The sequence below is a fragment of the Palaemon carinicauda genome, chromosome 39 (assembly GCF_036898095.1).
Source record: "Palaemon carinicauda isolate YSFRI2023 chromosome 39, ASM3689809v2, whole genome shotgun sequence".
Classification (NCBI taxonomy): domain Eukaryota; kingdom Metazoa; phylum Arthropoda; class Malacostraca; order Decapoda; family Palaemonidae; genus Palaemon; species Palaemon carinicauda.
The window spans coordinates 45,753,056-45,770,158 of record NC_090763.1 but is presented as its reverse complement, the minus strand read 5'-3'; the positions used below and the strand labels follow the sequence as shown (position 1 = coordinate 45,770,158).

The 17,103-nt window shown below is 42.7% G+C and overlaps 1 protein-coding gene across 1 annotated transcript in view; it reads left to right on the top strand.

Annotated features, from left to right (window-relative positions):
- Positions 1-327: 327 nt before the first annotated feature.
- LOC137630848 (ADAM 17-like protease) overlaps positions 328-17,103 on the top strand; it is a 67,308-nt gene continuing 50,532 nt past the window's right edge. The window contains exons 1-3 of the mRNA XM_068362395.1: positions 328-520; positions 6,480-6,633; positions 10,331-10,431. Coding sequence (XP_068218496.1) covers positions 451-520; positions 6,480-6,633; positions 10,331-10,431 — 325 coding nt within the window. The 5' untranslated portion in view covers positions 328-450. The remainder of the gene's footprint in view (positions 521-6,479; positions 6,634-10,330; positions 10,432-17,103) is intronic.

Here is a 17,103-nt window from a genome sequence, read left to right as displayed (position 1 = left end):
TCTGAACGTTGAATATAAAAGAATAACTTTATAAGTTGTCGCAGGGGTGCCATTCGTACGATAATTATCGTACTTGTACGATTATTTTAGGTCTAGTACGATGTACGATACATACCTTATGTATATACATATATGTGTGTGTGTGTTTGATTAAACAAATATACTAAAATATTTCGAAATAAGTCAATCATGTAACTCGTAAATGATTATTTTGAAACTGTGTACGATAATTTTGGTTGAAAAAGGACAATTTTAAGGCTCATGTACGATAATCCAGTCGAATAATCTGGCAAACCTAACTTGATCAATGTAAACAAAGCAGACGACAACACGACTTTGACTCTTAGGAAACATTTCTTCCGTTTGTATTTTGGATCTGTCCCTGGTAGACCAATTCGACTTTTGATTGTTAATCCAAAAGGAAAAATAGGAGACCTTTATTCAGAAGCAATGTTAAGTGTATCCACCGCATTACTGTCTTTGGTACCGACCATAGTTCTAACTTTGGATTTGACAGGAGGTAAGGAGTGGTTTTATGTCAAATGAATTTCTCGTCGAATGCAAAAATGTCATATATATTTTCAGACTGGTTATCGTATATTATATATATTTTTGAGCGTTAATGTGTAGCCAAATCATTTTATTTTGTGGACTCATATATACCCCTTGGCTAGGTTACTTGGACATATACATTAAATTTAATATCTATGGGGGACCCCAATGGATTTTGGGTTTGCTGAGTAAGGGGTAACACTTGAGTGATTAGCTCCTGCAGTAATGGTGAAATGGTAGCTGTAAAGTTTTGTCTCGCTCACTCGCACAGCTAATTGTAAATTTTTCGCTTCTACGTTATGACAATTCTAACAACTTTTCCTAGTGTTGTTTTGGGGCCTTTGCATAACGATGGACAGAACCTTCCGCTTGCATAGAACACCACCTAATGTAAATAACTCCACTTAACCTAACCTATAAACCATGTCCTTACCTATTTACATAACTGGGAGTTAACACCCCGGTGCAACCCCTCTTAGACTGCCGTATTCTTAGCGATAGGGTTGAAAATAGGGGACTTATGGTTTTATTATAGCTATGGACAGAAAAAGCTTTTCTACTGAAAACCAGGTGATTCTTATAGAAAAATGTGTGTTTTCTTCGAAAAGAATACGTATTGTCACTGCAAATTAAAACTTTATTATCTAGGAAATAGTAATCTATGGGGTAGTGTGCACCGCTCAGCATATACCTCTTGCCACTGCATAGAAGCTTGATGTTTTTCTTTTTCCGGTAGCGAAGCGAGTGCTCGGCAGGGCAAAAATCATTAGAATTCTAAAAATATCCCCATTCTTAGATGGTTTTACCGGTTTTAAGTTTATTTGCTGCTGAAATGAAGGTCAAATTCAGTGAAAGCCCATTATTTACTACAGGAAATAATATTTAATCTGTTCAAAATCTTGTTCCGTCCGTAATTCTAATTTTACCGTAGTTATGGAGTATGGCCACCATCATACATACACCCCAATGTTTTCCTTACAAATTTATATTAAGTGATAGTGAAAAAATAATTCCTTTTACCATTGCTCTACATTCTGGTCACCGAAGGGACATATTTACTGCGAGCTTGCGGGGAGGAAGGCATCAATGAATATCTTTTGTAAATGACCCTGAATAGGCCAATATGTTTGTTTCATTATGTGCTTAATGACATTTCTCACAGCTAATCAGTGCTCTCCATCACATGGAGTGTTCAGAATTTCTTCTTGAAAATAGAAAATATCACCGAAGTAAAGGCCATCATGGTTGGCGTGCACACCACAACTGTGTACCGCTTGCCAGAACAGAGGAGCAATAAGATAATGTTTAATCGTGAATGAAGCGAGCTAATGTAGAGTAGGGTCCATTTAGGAGACGTAATATAAATCATAGGTACTTATGATATTTCCATAATGACTCGCATGGATGGTGTGTGCAGCACATTCATTTACCACTTGCCAGAACAGAGAAGCAACGAGATAATGTTTATTTATGGGTGAAGTGAACCTCGACGGAGCAAAATCTCCCCACATGATTGCAGCAAATATGGCTTTTCAGTGACGAGAATGTAGCAAGAATGTTAAAGAAATGATTTTTCATTATCCCTTAATATTAATGTGCAGGAAAAACATTACTAACAAAAGTTGTTGGAATTGTCATAATGTTGATACAAAAAATATACAAATTGTGTGAGTGGGTGAAACGTGTGAGCGGGTGAAATAAAACTTCACAATTGACGGTGAAATATGCTAAAATGAACTGTATATGTATATGGTTCAGTGTAATCTAAGGATAGAAATAATTTGAGAGAGTTGAAAGTTAACAATTGAAGGAAAATTTGGCAATAGCCTACATCCTATTCTCCAACCTAGGTAGACCATTGCTTAATTTGTGAAACATGCCTTCTTTAACTGATTCAAGCTTTTCCTTAACACATTAAGTTGTTCCGTAACTGGAATACAAACCACGCTATTTAATAGGGGTATTACTTTCGGCGTAGCTGAAATGACGAGCCATTAATTTTTAACGAGGGTTTACTACCCACACCGCTAGTTAGCGGGGATAGGGGAGGGTAGCTTGCTACCCGCCCCCTCACACACCTGTGCTTGAGCTCACTTTGCTCTTGGCTCGGATGGTGGTCGGACGTGTCCGCTCTCATCCTCGCTGTCATTTTGCAGCCATTTAATTGCTTTTGTCTTTTCTTTTTTCTAGTTCTGTATATGTGAAATTGGCCTCTGCGATCATGCGCACCTGCCCTAGGTTTCCCGACCGCCCCTGTGGAACATTCATGTCGGCGGTCGAGACTGATCCTCACACCCTTTGTCCTTCTTGTAGGGGTCAACAGTGTGATAGCAACAATAGGTGTAGGGAGTGGTCTACCTCCCAGTGGGAGAGGTTTTCACGACGACGGAAGAAGAAGTCCAAACGGGATTTTTCTCCTTCGAAGGTTTCTTTGAAAGTTGAAAAACCCAAGGCCTTTTCTTCCGTTGCCCAAACCTCCTCCGAAGCTCCCACTTGGTCGGTCTCTTTCGAGAGACCGTCGAGTGGTAGCGTAGACCAATGTACTGTTTACCAACCTCGGGGCTCGAGAGATGACGTTGCTTCCCCTAGCGTAGCAGCTTCACCTCTCCCTCCGGGGGAGGATATGTCACTAACCTTATTTCAGCTTTGGTCCTCCTTGGGGCTTACGGGTTCGCCCTCCAAGGAGGTTTTGCTTAATTACATCCGATTGGGTGCCGCTGTCAAGCAATCGCCGTCAGAGGTTGATCCTCTGTCTCTTGTCAATGTTATGGTGTCAGAGGTATCTAATGCAGTATCACCCATCACCTCTGCCTCTCCAAACTCTACGGAAGCTGACGGCTTAGTTTCTCCCGTTCCTGTTCAAACTACGAGGGAGAAATTAAGTTCATCGTCAGTCTCTCCTGCTAGTGTTTCTTCCCTTCGGGGGAGTTCACTTACAGAGACTCCTCTTCGGAGGACTGCAGAAGGTCAGCTTGCTGATCCAACGGCCCCCAGAGGGTGCATTCGTCGAAAGGCTTGCCTTCCTCTTCGCCATAGAGGCCTTCCTTCACCTGCGGTGAGGAGGCGCCTCTTTGGTTCAACATCTTCAATGCAGTCCACCACAGAGGAGCCTCAAGACCAATCACCTATCACTGCTCCTGGACCTTTCTGCAGATCATTCGCGATCTCCTTCGGTGAAAGGCTGTCCTTTTAAAGGACACGTCGACCTTCCATCTGACAGACCTAACAAGGCTTCACCTAAGCACGCTAAGGCACGCCAAGCAGATACGCGCTACGCACCAACGAAACCTGACGAACGCTCCTTAGTAGCTCGTCAGGCCCCATCACTAAACCCTAACACAGGGCATCAAGGGTGTACGCGCCAACACGCTCATACCCCCCAACAGGAGCGTAGCTCCATCACGCGCTACGTGCGCCCTCATGCGCATACGCGCCCACGTTCTCCTGCGCGCTAGGTCTTGCCTGCGCCTACGCGCCAACATTTTCCTACGCTACTACCAGGCCACCACAATAAGCTGAAAATGGAAGGTAGAGTGATTGGCCTTCTACCCTTCTTTCTTTTCCTTCTCCTAGGAATGCACCAGTCACGGCCGCTATCAGCTGGAAAGGATGTCAGATGCAGTTAAGCATCATAAATCAGCAAGCTTTCTTTTCAAACAACCTTTATTGAGAAGTATCTCTCTCATCCTCCAAGAGGGGAGAGGATGGTTAGAATGTTTTCAACCCCATTCCTTGCAGATATGTATACATTCAGACATTATATCCTATACAAGGATATAAGTTCCCCTGTTATCAATTAACACTTACCATTGGTATTGGCCTAACCTAATGCCTGTAACATCTCCAATATCAGATTGTTAGAAGGTTGGCAGGAGTCATCACCTCTGTTTCTACATAGAACCAGGTTCTCTGACCTTTCTTTGGAAAGCTAAACCAGCAATGTTCTTGTTCATAGGGACTTTCTCCCCCCCCCCACCTCATAAGAATGCATCACCTATTAAAGGACAATGGTTTGTATTTGTGTAGGAACAAATCACAAAATTTAAAAGTAATTTGTAAGTTTTGTAACTATACAAAAATGTGTCCTTCATGTCTCGCTTCCTGCAAAACCCAGACTTAGGTCCAAAATGAATGTTATAGCCAACTGACAAACATAAACATAAAAATATGTTTACATATATATATATATATGTTTATGTATATATTTGAGTACAAGAAAAGTAAGTAATTAAGTAAAGACAAAATGATAAATGGCTGCCATGCGAGGATGGGAACAGAGACATCCGTTCGTCGTCCGAGCCAAAAGCGAAGTGAGTCAGTTCACCAGTATGTGTGAGGGGGGAGGGGTAGCTAGCTACCCCTCCCCTACCCCTGCTAACTAGCGCGGGGGTAGTTAACCCTCGTTAAAAATCTAATGGCTCGCCATTTCAGCTACGCCGAAAGTAATACCCTATGTTAATAGCTAAGGTTTGTATGGTTAGGAAAAATACAAATTATCTTCGAATTTGTCATGTTATAGCCAACTGACAAGTGGACAGGGCTTTACCACCACCTGCCAACGGTAATAACTACCTTGTGAAATTTTTAATGGCTGTACTAGCTTTGCTGAAATTGTACTCTTATTAAAGAACTCATGTTTGTATAGCCAGAAAAAATACAAATTACTTAGAAAAAAATGTATTTTTAGATAATAGATTGAACAAATTACAAATCTTCCTTCTTTGTATTTTTAAGTTCAGATGTTACATATCATTTGTTGAAAATATAAGGAAAGACATGGTCATACATTACTCTTGGTAAAGTAAGATTGTTAATGCTTGCTTTCGTAATATTTTTCGGTGCTATTATAGTATGCTATCTACCGCTGATTTTGCTATCTACCACCCATCTCTGACTATAGTATGATACCTACCATCAGTCCCTAAGGATACGGTCTACTTGCTAATACACCTCTAATAAGGAGGATCACTACCGACTTGATAACCTAACCTAGCCTAACCTAACTCAACCCAACTTAACCTAACCTACAAACTTCTTATAATTATGCATCCATGTTGTCCTTCCAATAAATATTATTAAACTATCATTAAAGTCCATTGAGGATAACTTACTTGTGGTACGTAATCTGTTTGATAATCCTCATCAAACAGGAGGATTAACATTGACGGTAGATAACATACTTTGTGGTAGATACCATACTATAGTAGAAATTCGACGGTAGATAGCATACTACAGTATACTCTCTTATAAAGGAACTTATTGCTTGCTTTCCTAATATTTTTCTATCATACTACAGTATACTCTCTTATAAAGACACTAAAGGTTTTCTATCAACAGCTCATTTATGTTTTGAAAAGGAAATGTATTGTTTTGTAAGTTCCTTTAAAGTATGATAGATTCACAACTCGAGTTAATCCACACTTTACAGTATCTAGGTTTATCAGTGAAGGGAGGGGAGGGTTCATAACTTGCCAATTTCTGTTTATACTAACTGCTTCAAAGTTGCTCTTAACCCCTTTACCCCCAGACTATTTGGAAATTTCCAACCCTTAACCCCCAGGGGGTTATTTTTTTCCCTGCACATTTTGGTGTATATTTTTTTAAATTGCTCTAACAGCCTTAATTTTTGTCATAGAGAGGTCAGGTTGGTCTCATTCTCTTGGAAAATGCCTGAATTTTCTCAAAAAATTATCAAAAATATGAAAAAAAATAATTTTTATAGCATTTTTTTGCAAGGACGTACCGGTACGTCCATGGGGGTAAAGGGATGGCTTTTGTGAAACGTACCAGTATGTCCTTAGAGGGTAAAAGGGTTAGAATTTTTAAGAATTATAATATGGAATTGAGCACTGTATCTGTTTACTCTTACAGATGTTATATATATTTTTATAACCAATGTCAGATATATAGTTTGTCTTTAATTTCAGGTCTATTTGGTTCTCTCCCTCATCATCCAAATTTACGTTATTATGAATTGATAGACTCTTCTGCATTCAAGCATCATATTGTTAAACGAGGCACTAAGGAGAGTAATCACCGATTTAATAAGATTAAAGAAGTGCAGTTCAGTGCTCTTGGACGGTAAGCTTGCTCACTGAAATATTTTGCATGATTCTTTTAAACTGGAATGAAGATGCTGCATGTGTTACTCAAGTTTATACAGTACAGTAATTAGATTTATTTATTCTACTCTCAAGCTGTTCAACTGTTTTGTATTAGTGGAGATTGCTGTATGGGTGAAAGGTTATTTAAAGATGCTCTCTTCTATCAAAGTCTTTGCTCACCTTTGTCAACATTATAATGGTACCTCAAGTTGAACGTAATTTGTTCAGAATTTGTGCTTGAACTCCGAATTATTCAGACGCCGAATCAAATTTTACCATAAGAATTAATGGAAATAGCATTGATTGGTTCCTCACCCAGGGATACTCCTATTTTGGGCTTTGTAATAGCTCTAGTAGGTTGGTAACTTTTCCTTTGTTGTCGGGACTTATTAAAATCTCGAGACAAAAGGTATGATGCGACTATTGTAGCCACCCCAAAGGAGTCACCATCACTACTAGAATCAGAAATCTCCGAGACTTCAGAGGAAGTTGAACTTATTATCCACAAGTCCTGAAGTATTCTGAGTCTCAGTTACAGGATCAGGACCCCTCGGACACCATAGAAAGTGCCTCCTAAGATAGACTGGAGGTCCAAGCCAGGCCTTTAACTGGATATGAGGAGCTTTTACCAGTTCACCATCAGGCAGTCTCTGCAGCTCATAGGTGACCTTATTCGCATGTACCTTAGTAACACGGAATACCCCCTCAAACCTAGGGACCCTCTTAATGAGAGAATGCCTTGATGAAGTCATTGGGCTTTAGCACGCCATATCATTCCTGTGCTGAAACTTGGTGACGGGCAAGAGGGCTCTCGAACTTGGGGAAATTGCTCCCCCATTTCGAATCCTAAATTTCTCTCTCTCATCTTTTTCTTTCTCTCAATATTATTTTGACCTTCTCCTAATTTTATAAACTTTCTTTCCTGTTGCTGTTCCAACTCTGAGTAAAATTTCCCTTATATGTGCATATACTGTATGTACATACATATATATTTATAAATTTTTTTTTCCTTTTGACCTGGATTTTTCTACATCCATTATAGCCGCTTGAGTGGATGTTTCTACATCCGTTATTGCTGTCTGCTTCACTGAATGTTAGGAGGTGTCGCGTTTGGGAGGTATTTGCATTCAAAGCTATTTGTGAGAGTATTGGATGATCTCAGCCATTCCAAAGATGCTTTGGACCTTTTTGGCGGAACTATTCTTAAGTGTTGGGTCTTCGGAATCCAGGGCGATCCAATGCTTGGGGTAGGACTCTCGGCTTCTGGCCGGAAGCCCGTCATTACAGATATGGGGAGGATGATTCCATAGTTTCTCGGTCTCGGTTCTAACAGGCGGGTTCAGGATTCCGGTAGATCAAGCATAAATAGAAGTTGTTATGCCTGCCACAAACTTTTATTGCCTGAATCTCATGACATCCACATTGATAGCAGGATTTATGAGAAGCAGGGTACTCAGTCCTAATATACACCGCCATTCCCCTGGCCTCAGGGATGGCATCACGTTTCAACATTATTGGCTTCTTAAAACCATCATAAAGAGCTCAGATGAGTGCCTCATATTAGAAACCAAAGTTTCTGAGCATAAAAGAATATCATACTGTCTGGATGCAACTGTAAGGTCTGGAATATTTGCATGTATACCACGAATATTACAATACAGTAGACGACATTGACATAATCTAGGACAAACTGGTTCCGGATTTTGCTCAATGTCTCTAGGTGCCAGTCATGAGTGTCTTTTGTTTCCTCCATTAACAGTAGAACATCACCATCTTCTGTGTGGAGGAAAGTAAAAAAGATAGCAGGCAAATTCACCCCCCAACCAACCACCAGTGTTGAAAGTAAATGGTCATTATGTGACTGGAGCAACTGAGGTTAGCAATGCCCTGGCTGATCCTTTCTCAAATGTATCGTATAAGTGTGTAGCAGTCCCTTGTCACCAGTATTGGAACATTGAAGAAAATAAATTTTTAAATTTCGCAACGGAAGGGAGGAGTCATACAATTCTCCTTATACTCAAAGAGAATTTGATTCTGCACTTTCCACTTGTAATGATACAGCCCCTGGACCTAATGGAATTCCATATGCAATGATTAAACATGTACCTGTTAATAAAAAGTTATTTATTTAAAGCATTATTAATAGAATATGGCATGATCATAGTCATCCAAGTGTTTGGGAACTAGCCATTATTTTAGCCTTTTTAAAACCGGGTAAGGATAAGTTTTTAGCAGTAAACTATATACCAATTGCATTGACATCTTGCTTATGTAAGATCAAGGAGAAGATGGTCAATGCAAGACTGATGTGGTAGCTGGAAAAGAAAGGTATTTTATCACCTATCCAGTGTGGATTTAGAAAAATGCACTCAACAACTGATGTGTTGATACGACTTGAGTCCTTTATTTGTGAAGTCTTTGCTTCCAGATAGCCACCCGTTGAGATACTACCGCCAGAGAGATATGGAGTCCTTTGACTAGCCAGATAGTACTATATTGGATCCATCTCTCTGTTTACGGTTCGTTTTTCCTTTGCCTACACATACTCCGAATAGTCTGGCCCATTCTTTACATATTCACCTGACAACAGTGAGATTACCAAACAGTTCTTCTTCACCCAAGGAGTTACTGCACTGTCATTTTTCAGTGGCCACATTCCTCTAGGTAAGGGCAGAAGAGACTGTTTAGCTATGGTAAGCAGCTCTTCTAAGAGGACACTCCAAAATCAAACCATAGTTCTCTAGTCTTGAGTAGTACCATAGCCTCTGTACCATGGTCTTCCACTATCTTGGGTTAGAGTTCTCTTGCTTGAGGGTACACTCGAGCACACTATTCTATCTTATTTCTCTTCCTCTTGTTTTGTTAAAATTGTTATAGTTTATATAGGAGATATTTATGTTGTTACTGTTCTTAAAATGTTTAATTTTTCCTTGTTTCCTTTACTCACTGGACTATTTTCCAGGTTGGAGTCCCTGGGCTTATAGCATCCTGCTTTTCCAACTAGGGTTGTAGCTTAGCAAGTGATAATAATAATAAGAATAATAATGTATGTATGTACTAGATTATGACTCTACTATTGCATTAGCATAGGTGAGTGACTTCGGTGTTTATATACAGTACTGTACTGTATTTTGGTGTGTTCTGATACTTAAAAATTCAAGTTACATCACGTCATTGAAACGGATCTCTGTTGTAGCCCAGAGATAAAATGTTCTATTGAAATTCAGTCATTAAGACAAGGGTGTAATTTTTAACCCTTTTACCCCTGGGCTATTTGGAAAATTCCAACCCTTAACCCCCAAAGGGTTATTTTTATCCCATCACATTTTGTCGTATACTTATTTTAAATTGCTCTAACAGGCTTAATTTTTGTCATAGAGAGGTCAGGTTGGTCTCATTCTCTTGGAAAATGCCTGAATTTTCTCACAAATTATCAAAAATATGAAAAAAAGAAAAATTTATAGCATTTTTTTGCAAGGACGTACCGGTACGTCCATGGGGGTAAAGGGATGGTTTTTGTGAAACGTACCAGTACGTCCTTTGGGGGGTAAAAGGGTTAAGACAAGAGTGTAATTTTTAACAGGTTTCTATGGTTGTGTATGCCCTTGATATACTGTACTTTACAGTGTTTACCTAACTATCTTTTAGTAATGTTTTCTATTTTATTTTTGCAGGGATTTCCGATTAATTTTGAATCCACGTAAAGGACTTCTGCATCCCCTGTTTAAAGCTTATGCTATTGATGGCGCTGGTAATGAGAAAGTCATTCATGTTGGTGAGTTGACTTTTGGTTTTCACAATTAATTGAATAAACTTGCTCATTTATTTGTAAATACAAACTTTTATTTAACCCTTTTACCCCCAGGGTATTAGGAAATTTCCAACCCTTAACCCCCAGGGGTTATTTTTTTTTCCAGCACATTTTGCAGTATATATTTTTTAAATTGCTCTAACAGCCTTAATTTTTGTCATAGAGAGGTCAGGTTGGTCTCATTCTCTTGGAAAATGCCTGAATTTTCAATATTAAACTTACCCGATAATCATGTAGCTGTCAACTCCGTTGCCCGACAGAATTCTATGGAGGGATACGCCAGCTATCACAATACTAGAAGGGGGTGTATTTACCAGCGCCACCTGTGGCCAGGTACTCAAGTACTTCTTGTTGACACCTCCTCAATTATTCCTCTGTCGTGCTTCCGGCAAGACGTTCTGGGATACGCTTATGTTCTTGGAGTATTTTCACGACTTTGGTGAAGTATTTCTCTTTGATTTCGGCTGTCGCTTTACTGGAAAACTTCTATATTAGCTTAGTTAGCTTTTGGAATTATTTTGGTTAATTTTGGTGACGAGAGAGTATGAACTCTCGTTCACCTTTCAATGGCCGACCCTTCCCTTAGACGGAAGTGTTGGTGTCTAAGAGAGTATAGACTCTCTTTCTTAATTTTGCTTAACAAAGTTATAGATTTATTTTATATCTCTCCGCCTCTTATAGGCCTCTTCGATTAACTTCCTTTTATTATAAACTCATTAAAATTAATTTTTATATTTGTTTATATTCGACCTTCCTAATAGTAGGCGGTCTTTTACCGAAGTTAATAAACTTTGAGCCCGTCATTTCGGTTTTACCTGTTAACATATTATGCTTTTTCCGCCACAGAGTTTGAAAGATTTTCTTTGACAGTCTCGTACTGTTTTCAAGCTGAACTAACGTTTTGTTTTGTCTCTGCAGTTGTTGACGTTCAGAACGTTCAACTTGCACTCTATCGTTACGATAGAGAAAGAATGTTCACGGTTTCACGTTGCAGTAAGAGTAACCGTGTCTAGCGTTTTGTTCATTCTTTCTTAACTTAATGGTTTTGATCCTAATAAAGGAACTTTTCAGTTTTTTCCTTTAACAATAATATGTTTTAACGATATATATGATTGGGCTCTTCTCTCAGGTTCTAAGTCAAGAGAGAGAGAGAGAGAGATAGAGACGGAGGGAGAAAGAGGATAAACGTTTCATTCAAGCCTGCCAGGCGTACGAGTAACGTCATTATCGATTTTTGCTCTTCTCCCTAGTCTCTTTAGGGGAAGAAACTAAACGTTTCTAGAGTGATCTAGTGTTTAGTCTCTTTCCAACCACTGATTTATCTTTCATTAGATTTTTCTGTTACATTGTAATTCTGTTTTCTCAATTACTAACTTTGAGAAAGGATAGAATTGCGTATTTCAGGTACAAACCACTTAAGTTTCGAGTTCAGTGAAATAAGTGCAAACAGAAATCAAAGTGATAAGTGATTAGTGCGTGAGGGTACTTTTGTGCGCGCCAGTCGTCCTCCCAGTCCGGGACCTCTTGCAAGCTCCCAAGCCCAGGGGAGAAGCAATGTCGAAGGGCATAAGGGTTCAGCAGGCCTTGATCGGCGCACAGAAGTATTCTCGGTGGTTGTGGGCGTGTCTTACCGAGACCGTCACTCCCACCCGCAGACGATTGAGCCCTTATTTTGCTCGTCTGCAGAAGAGATTAGGGGAGAAAATAAAGGCAGAGTAACGCTGGTCTCAGGTCTCAAGACTTCTTAAACGTTAAGTCCAGACCTATGCCAGACGTACGAAGTTAAAGTTCACAACCCGAATGCAGTCGTTGGGTTAGCTCTGACTCTCCTAAGTCATCAGTTGATTACACTCCGACTTAGAGGAGTAAGGTTCTGCCACAACAGATCTCTGCTGTTAAGGCTTTACCTCAGCAGAACTTAGTGTCTGCCGACCCCAAGTTAACTCTACTGCAGTCCATACAGTCACAACTTTCGGTCTTGATGCGTGAGTGTCGGGCTGAGAGTGTTGCACCGCCTGCACTCCCTCCACCTGTTCTCGCTGCACCTGTGCTCGCCCAGCCTGCACCTGCTCCGCCTGGTCGCAGCACCATCTGCCAGGCGTACGATGTTGTGAACTCTACTACAGTCCATGCAAGCACAGTTTTCGGACTTGATGAGTGAGTGTCGGGCTGAGAGTGTTGCTCCACCGCCTCCGCCTACACTCCCTCCTCCTACACTCGCTCCGCCTGATCACAGTACCATCTGCCAGGCGTATGATGTTGTGGACTCTACTACAGTCCATGCAAGCACAGCTTTCGGACTTGATGCGTGAGTGTCGTGCTGAGAGTGTTGCACCTCCTGCACCTGTGGTGCACCAACCTCCTGCACCCGTTCAGCCTGTGCTGCACCCGCCTGCACCGGTGGTGCACCAACCTCCTGCACCCGTTCAGCCTGTGCTGCACCCGCCTGCACCGGTGGTGCACCAACCTCCTGCACCCGTTCAGCCTATGCTGCACCCGCCTGCACCGGTGGTGCACCAACCTCCTGCACCCGTTCAGCCTGTGCTGCACCCGCCTGCACTCGCTGCACCCAGTCGCAGCTCCATCTGCCAGGCGTACGATGTTGAACCACTTTCGGAGTTTGCTGTTCACAGTGTTGTTCAGCCTCAGCCTTCTTTAAGGCAACCCTTGCTTTGGGATCAGGAGAGTTACACTCTTCCTCCTCCTCCCCTTGCTGCTCCTCCAGTGGTGCAACTCTCGGTTGGGGTACAACAACCTCTCCCCTCCGTGAGTCTGTCTGCTCAACCAGCGCTGCACCGAGTTCAACCCTCATCTAGGCAAGCTCATCTACACCATGCACTTGCGCCTCAGGAGCCTCAGCTTGCTAGAACTTTACCTTGTTCTGCGCAGCCTCAACCTTCTCATGCTCCACTCATCTCTCAGGAACAGGAACGGACTACTCCGCCTCCGTCCTCCGCTCAGCTGGTGCAATCCTTGGGTGCAACTCTTGCTAGGAGTCAACCTCCTTCACCCTTGCACCTGCCTTCTGCTCCGTCTGTTGTTCAGCCTATGCAGTCTGAACCTCAGGTTTTCCCTCAAGTTGAGGAAACCTCTGTTGTTGTTCCAGCTCGTTCTGACTCTGCTGTTCAGCATACCATGGTTTAAACCCCATGCAAGCATGCATTAAGCACTCTAGCACTGGTCATGGAATTTCTGAGAAATGTTAAACGCCATGCACACGCTCTGCTTTCCTTTCAGCAGGCTCTGCTTACAGCAGGCTCTACTTCCTACATGCTCAGCATTCAGCATGCTCTGCATTCAGCATGCTCTGCATACAACATGCTCTGCATACAGCATGCTCTGCATTCAGCATGCTCTGCATACAGCATACTCTGCATACATCATGCTCTGCATACCTTACCGCATGCTTCTCAACACATCTTGGGTTGTTGCCAACTCACTAGACTGTCAAGCAGTTTCATAACGTTGCCTTCTAGTCTGCTGCTTTGCACCAGTGAACCCTCACTCAGAGAACTTAGCTTTTCTAGGATAAGGTCCCTGTAGATGAGAAAGTTCTTTTCTCCCTCCTTCTGATATTCCCTTGAGGACTCTGTCATTTGGAGGGAGCCTTTAGCTGCATAACCTCTTATGGACTTTTATTTAAGCATAACATGCTTACAGGGAAGGTAATGGTTACACTTCAGCCGCTAATCCCGTCTGTTACCACACCTGCTCCCATAGACCTTGAGCTGTGTTGCATGACATGCAGTCCAAGCTTAGTCCTTGTTAGAGGATTTTTTGTTTACGGAGTCAATGTGTCACGGGGAAGACGTTCAACAACCAACAGAAGGGACTTGTTGTGACGCAGTGGGCAACCTCAGCAACCCGTTAAGGAGTTGTCTGTACGACCCAGACAGTCTAGACAGATTCGGGTTGTCACTGTACTTCCTCGCTTGCCCATGATTGACAGTTTACAGACTGTGCAGCAGTATCATGATCTTGTGTCCGGCTCCGTCAGACGACTGGCTTTTAAGAGCTCCCTCAAGTCGTCGCTGTCTGGAGATTTTCAAATGGACTATGGATCTGACCAAGGAACTGGGCCTCCTGGTCAATTTTGAGGAGTCTCAGCTCGTTCCATCCCAGACCATTGTCTCCTTGGGTATGGATCTTCAGAGTCGAGCTTTTCGGACTTGTCCGTCGGCCCCAATGATCTTCCAAGCCCTAGAATGCATCCAGAGCATGCTGAGAAGGAACCGATGCTTAGTCAGGCAGTGGATGAGTCTAACAGGGACACTTTCATCGCTGGCCCTGTTCATCGAGTTAGGGAGACTCCACCTCCGCCCCCTTCAGTATCATCTAGCTGCTCACTGGATAAAGGACATGACGCTAGAGACGGGCTCAGTTCCTGTTTCCGAAGAGATGAGGTCTACTCTAACGTGGTGGAAGAACAGCATTCTTCTCAAGGAAGGTCTACCATTGGCTGTTCAGTCCTCCGACCACCGTCTCTTCTCGGACGCATCGGACACGGGCTGGGGTGCGACACTGGACGGACAGGAATGCTCGGGAACATGGAATCAGGAGCAAAGGACACTTCACATCTATTGCAAGGAGTTGTTGGCAGTTCATTTGGCCTTGATAAACTTCAAGTCCCTCCAGCTTAACAAGGTGGTGGAGGTGAACTCCGACTACACCACAGCCTTGGCTTACATCTCCAAGCAGGGAGGGACTCATTCGAGGAAGTTGTTCGAGATCGCAAGGGACCTCCTCATTTGGTCAAAAGATCGAAAGCTCACGCTGGTAACGAGGCTCATTCAGGGCGATATGAATGTCATGGCAGATCGCCTCAGCCGGAAGGGTCAGGTCTTCCCCACAGAGTGGACCCTTCACAAGAATGTTTGCAGCAGACTTTGGGCCCTGTGGGATCAGCCAACCATAGATCTATTCGCTACCTCGATGACCAAGAGGCTCCTCTTGTATTGTTCTCCGATTCCAGACCCAGCAGCAGTTCGCGTGGATGCCTTTCTGCTGGATTGGTCCCATCTCAACCTGTATGCATTCCCGCCGTTCAAGATTGTCAACAGGGTACTTCAGAAGTTCGCCTCTCACAAAGGGACACGGCTGACGTTGGTTGCTCCCCTCTGGCCCGCGAGAGAATGTTTCACTGAGGTACTGCAATGGCTGGTCGACGTTCCCAGGACTCTTCCTCCTAGAGTGGACCTTCTGCGTCAACCTCACGTAAAGAAGGTACTCCCAACCTCCACGCTCTTCGTCTGACTGCCTTCAGACTATCGAAAGACTCTCAAGAGCTAGAGGCTTTTCGAAGGAGGCAGCCAGAGCGATTGCCAGAGCAAGGACGACATCCACTCTCAGAGTCTATCAGTCTTTATGGGAAGTCTTCCGAAGCTGGTGCAAGGCCAATGCAGTTTTCCTCAACCAGTACCAATGTAACCCAGATTGCTGACTTCCTGTTACATCTAAGGAACGTAAGCTCCCTATCAGCTCCTACGATCAAGGGTTACAGAAGTTTGTTGGCAGCGGTTTTCCGCCACAGAGGCTTGGATCTTTCCTCCAACAAAGATCTACAGGACCTCCTTAGGTCTTTTGAGACCTCAAAGGAACGTCGGTTGTCCACTCCAGGCTGGAATCTAGACGTGGTCCTAAGGTTCCTAATGTCATCAGGATTTGAACCGCTCCAATCAGCCTCTTTTAAGGACCTCACATTAAAAAACTCTTTTCCTCGTGTGCTTAGCAACAGGTAAAAGAGTAAGTGAGATCCACGCCTTCAGCAGGAACATAGGTTTCACATCTGAAACGGCTACATGTTCCTTACAGCTCGGTTTTTTGGCTAAAAACGAGCTTCCTTCCCGTCCTTGGCCTAAGTCGTTCGAGATCCCAAGCCTGTCCAACATGGTGGGGAACGAACTGGAGAGAGTACTTTGCCCAGTTAGAGCTCTTAAGTACTATCTAAAGGTCAAAACCATTACGAGGACAATCAGAAGCCTTATGGTTTGCTATCAAGAAGCCTTCTCTACCAATGTCTAAGAACTCAGTTTCTTACTACATCAGGCTTCTGATTAGAGAAGCAAATTCTCATCTGAAGGAAGAAGACCTTGCTTTGCTGAAGGTAAGGACACATGAAGTGAGAGCTGTGGCTACTTCAGTGGCCTTCAAACAGAACCGTTCTCTGCAGAGTGTTATGGATGCAACCTATTGGAGAAACAAGTCAGTGTTCGCATCATTCTATCTCAAAGATGTCCAGTCTCTTTACGAGTACTGCTACACCCTGGGTCTATTCGTAGCAACGAATGCAGTAGTAGGCGAGGGCTCAGCCACTACATTCCCATAATCCCATAACTTTTTAACCTTTCTCTTGAATACTTTTTATGGGTTGTACGGTCGGCTAAGAAGCCTTCCACATCCTTGTTGATTTGGCGGGTGGTCAATTCTTTCTTGAGAAGCGCCAAGGTTAAAGGTTGTGATGAGGTCCTTTAGTATGGGTTGCAGCCCTGTATACTTTAGCACCTTTGAGTTGATTCAGCCTCCCAAGAGGAACGCTGCGCTCAGTAAGGAAGACGATCTTATTAAAGGCAGAGTAACGGTTCAAGTCGACTTCCTTACCAGGTACTTATTATTTCATTGTTATTGTGGATAACTGAT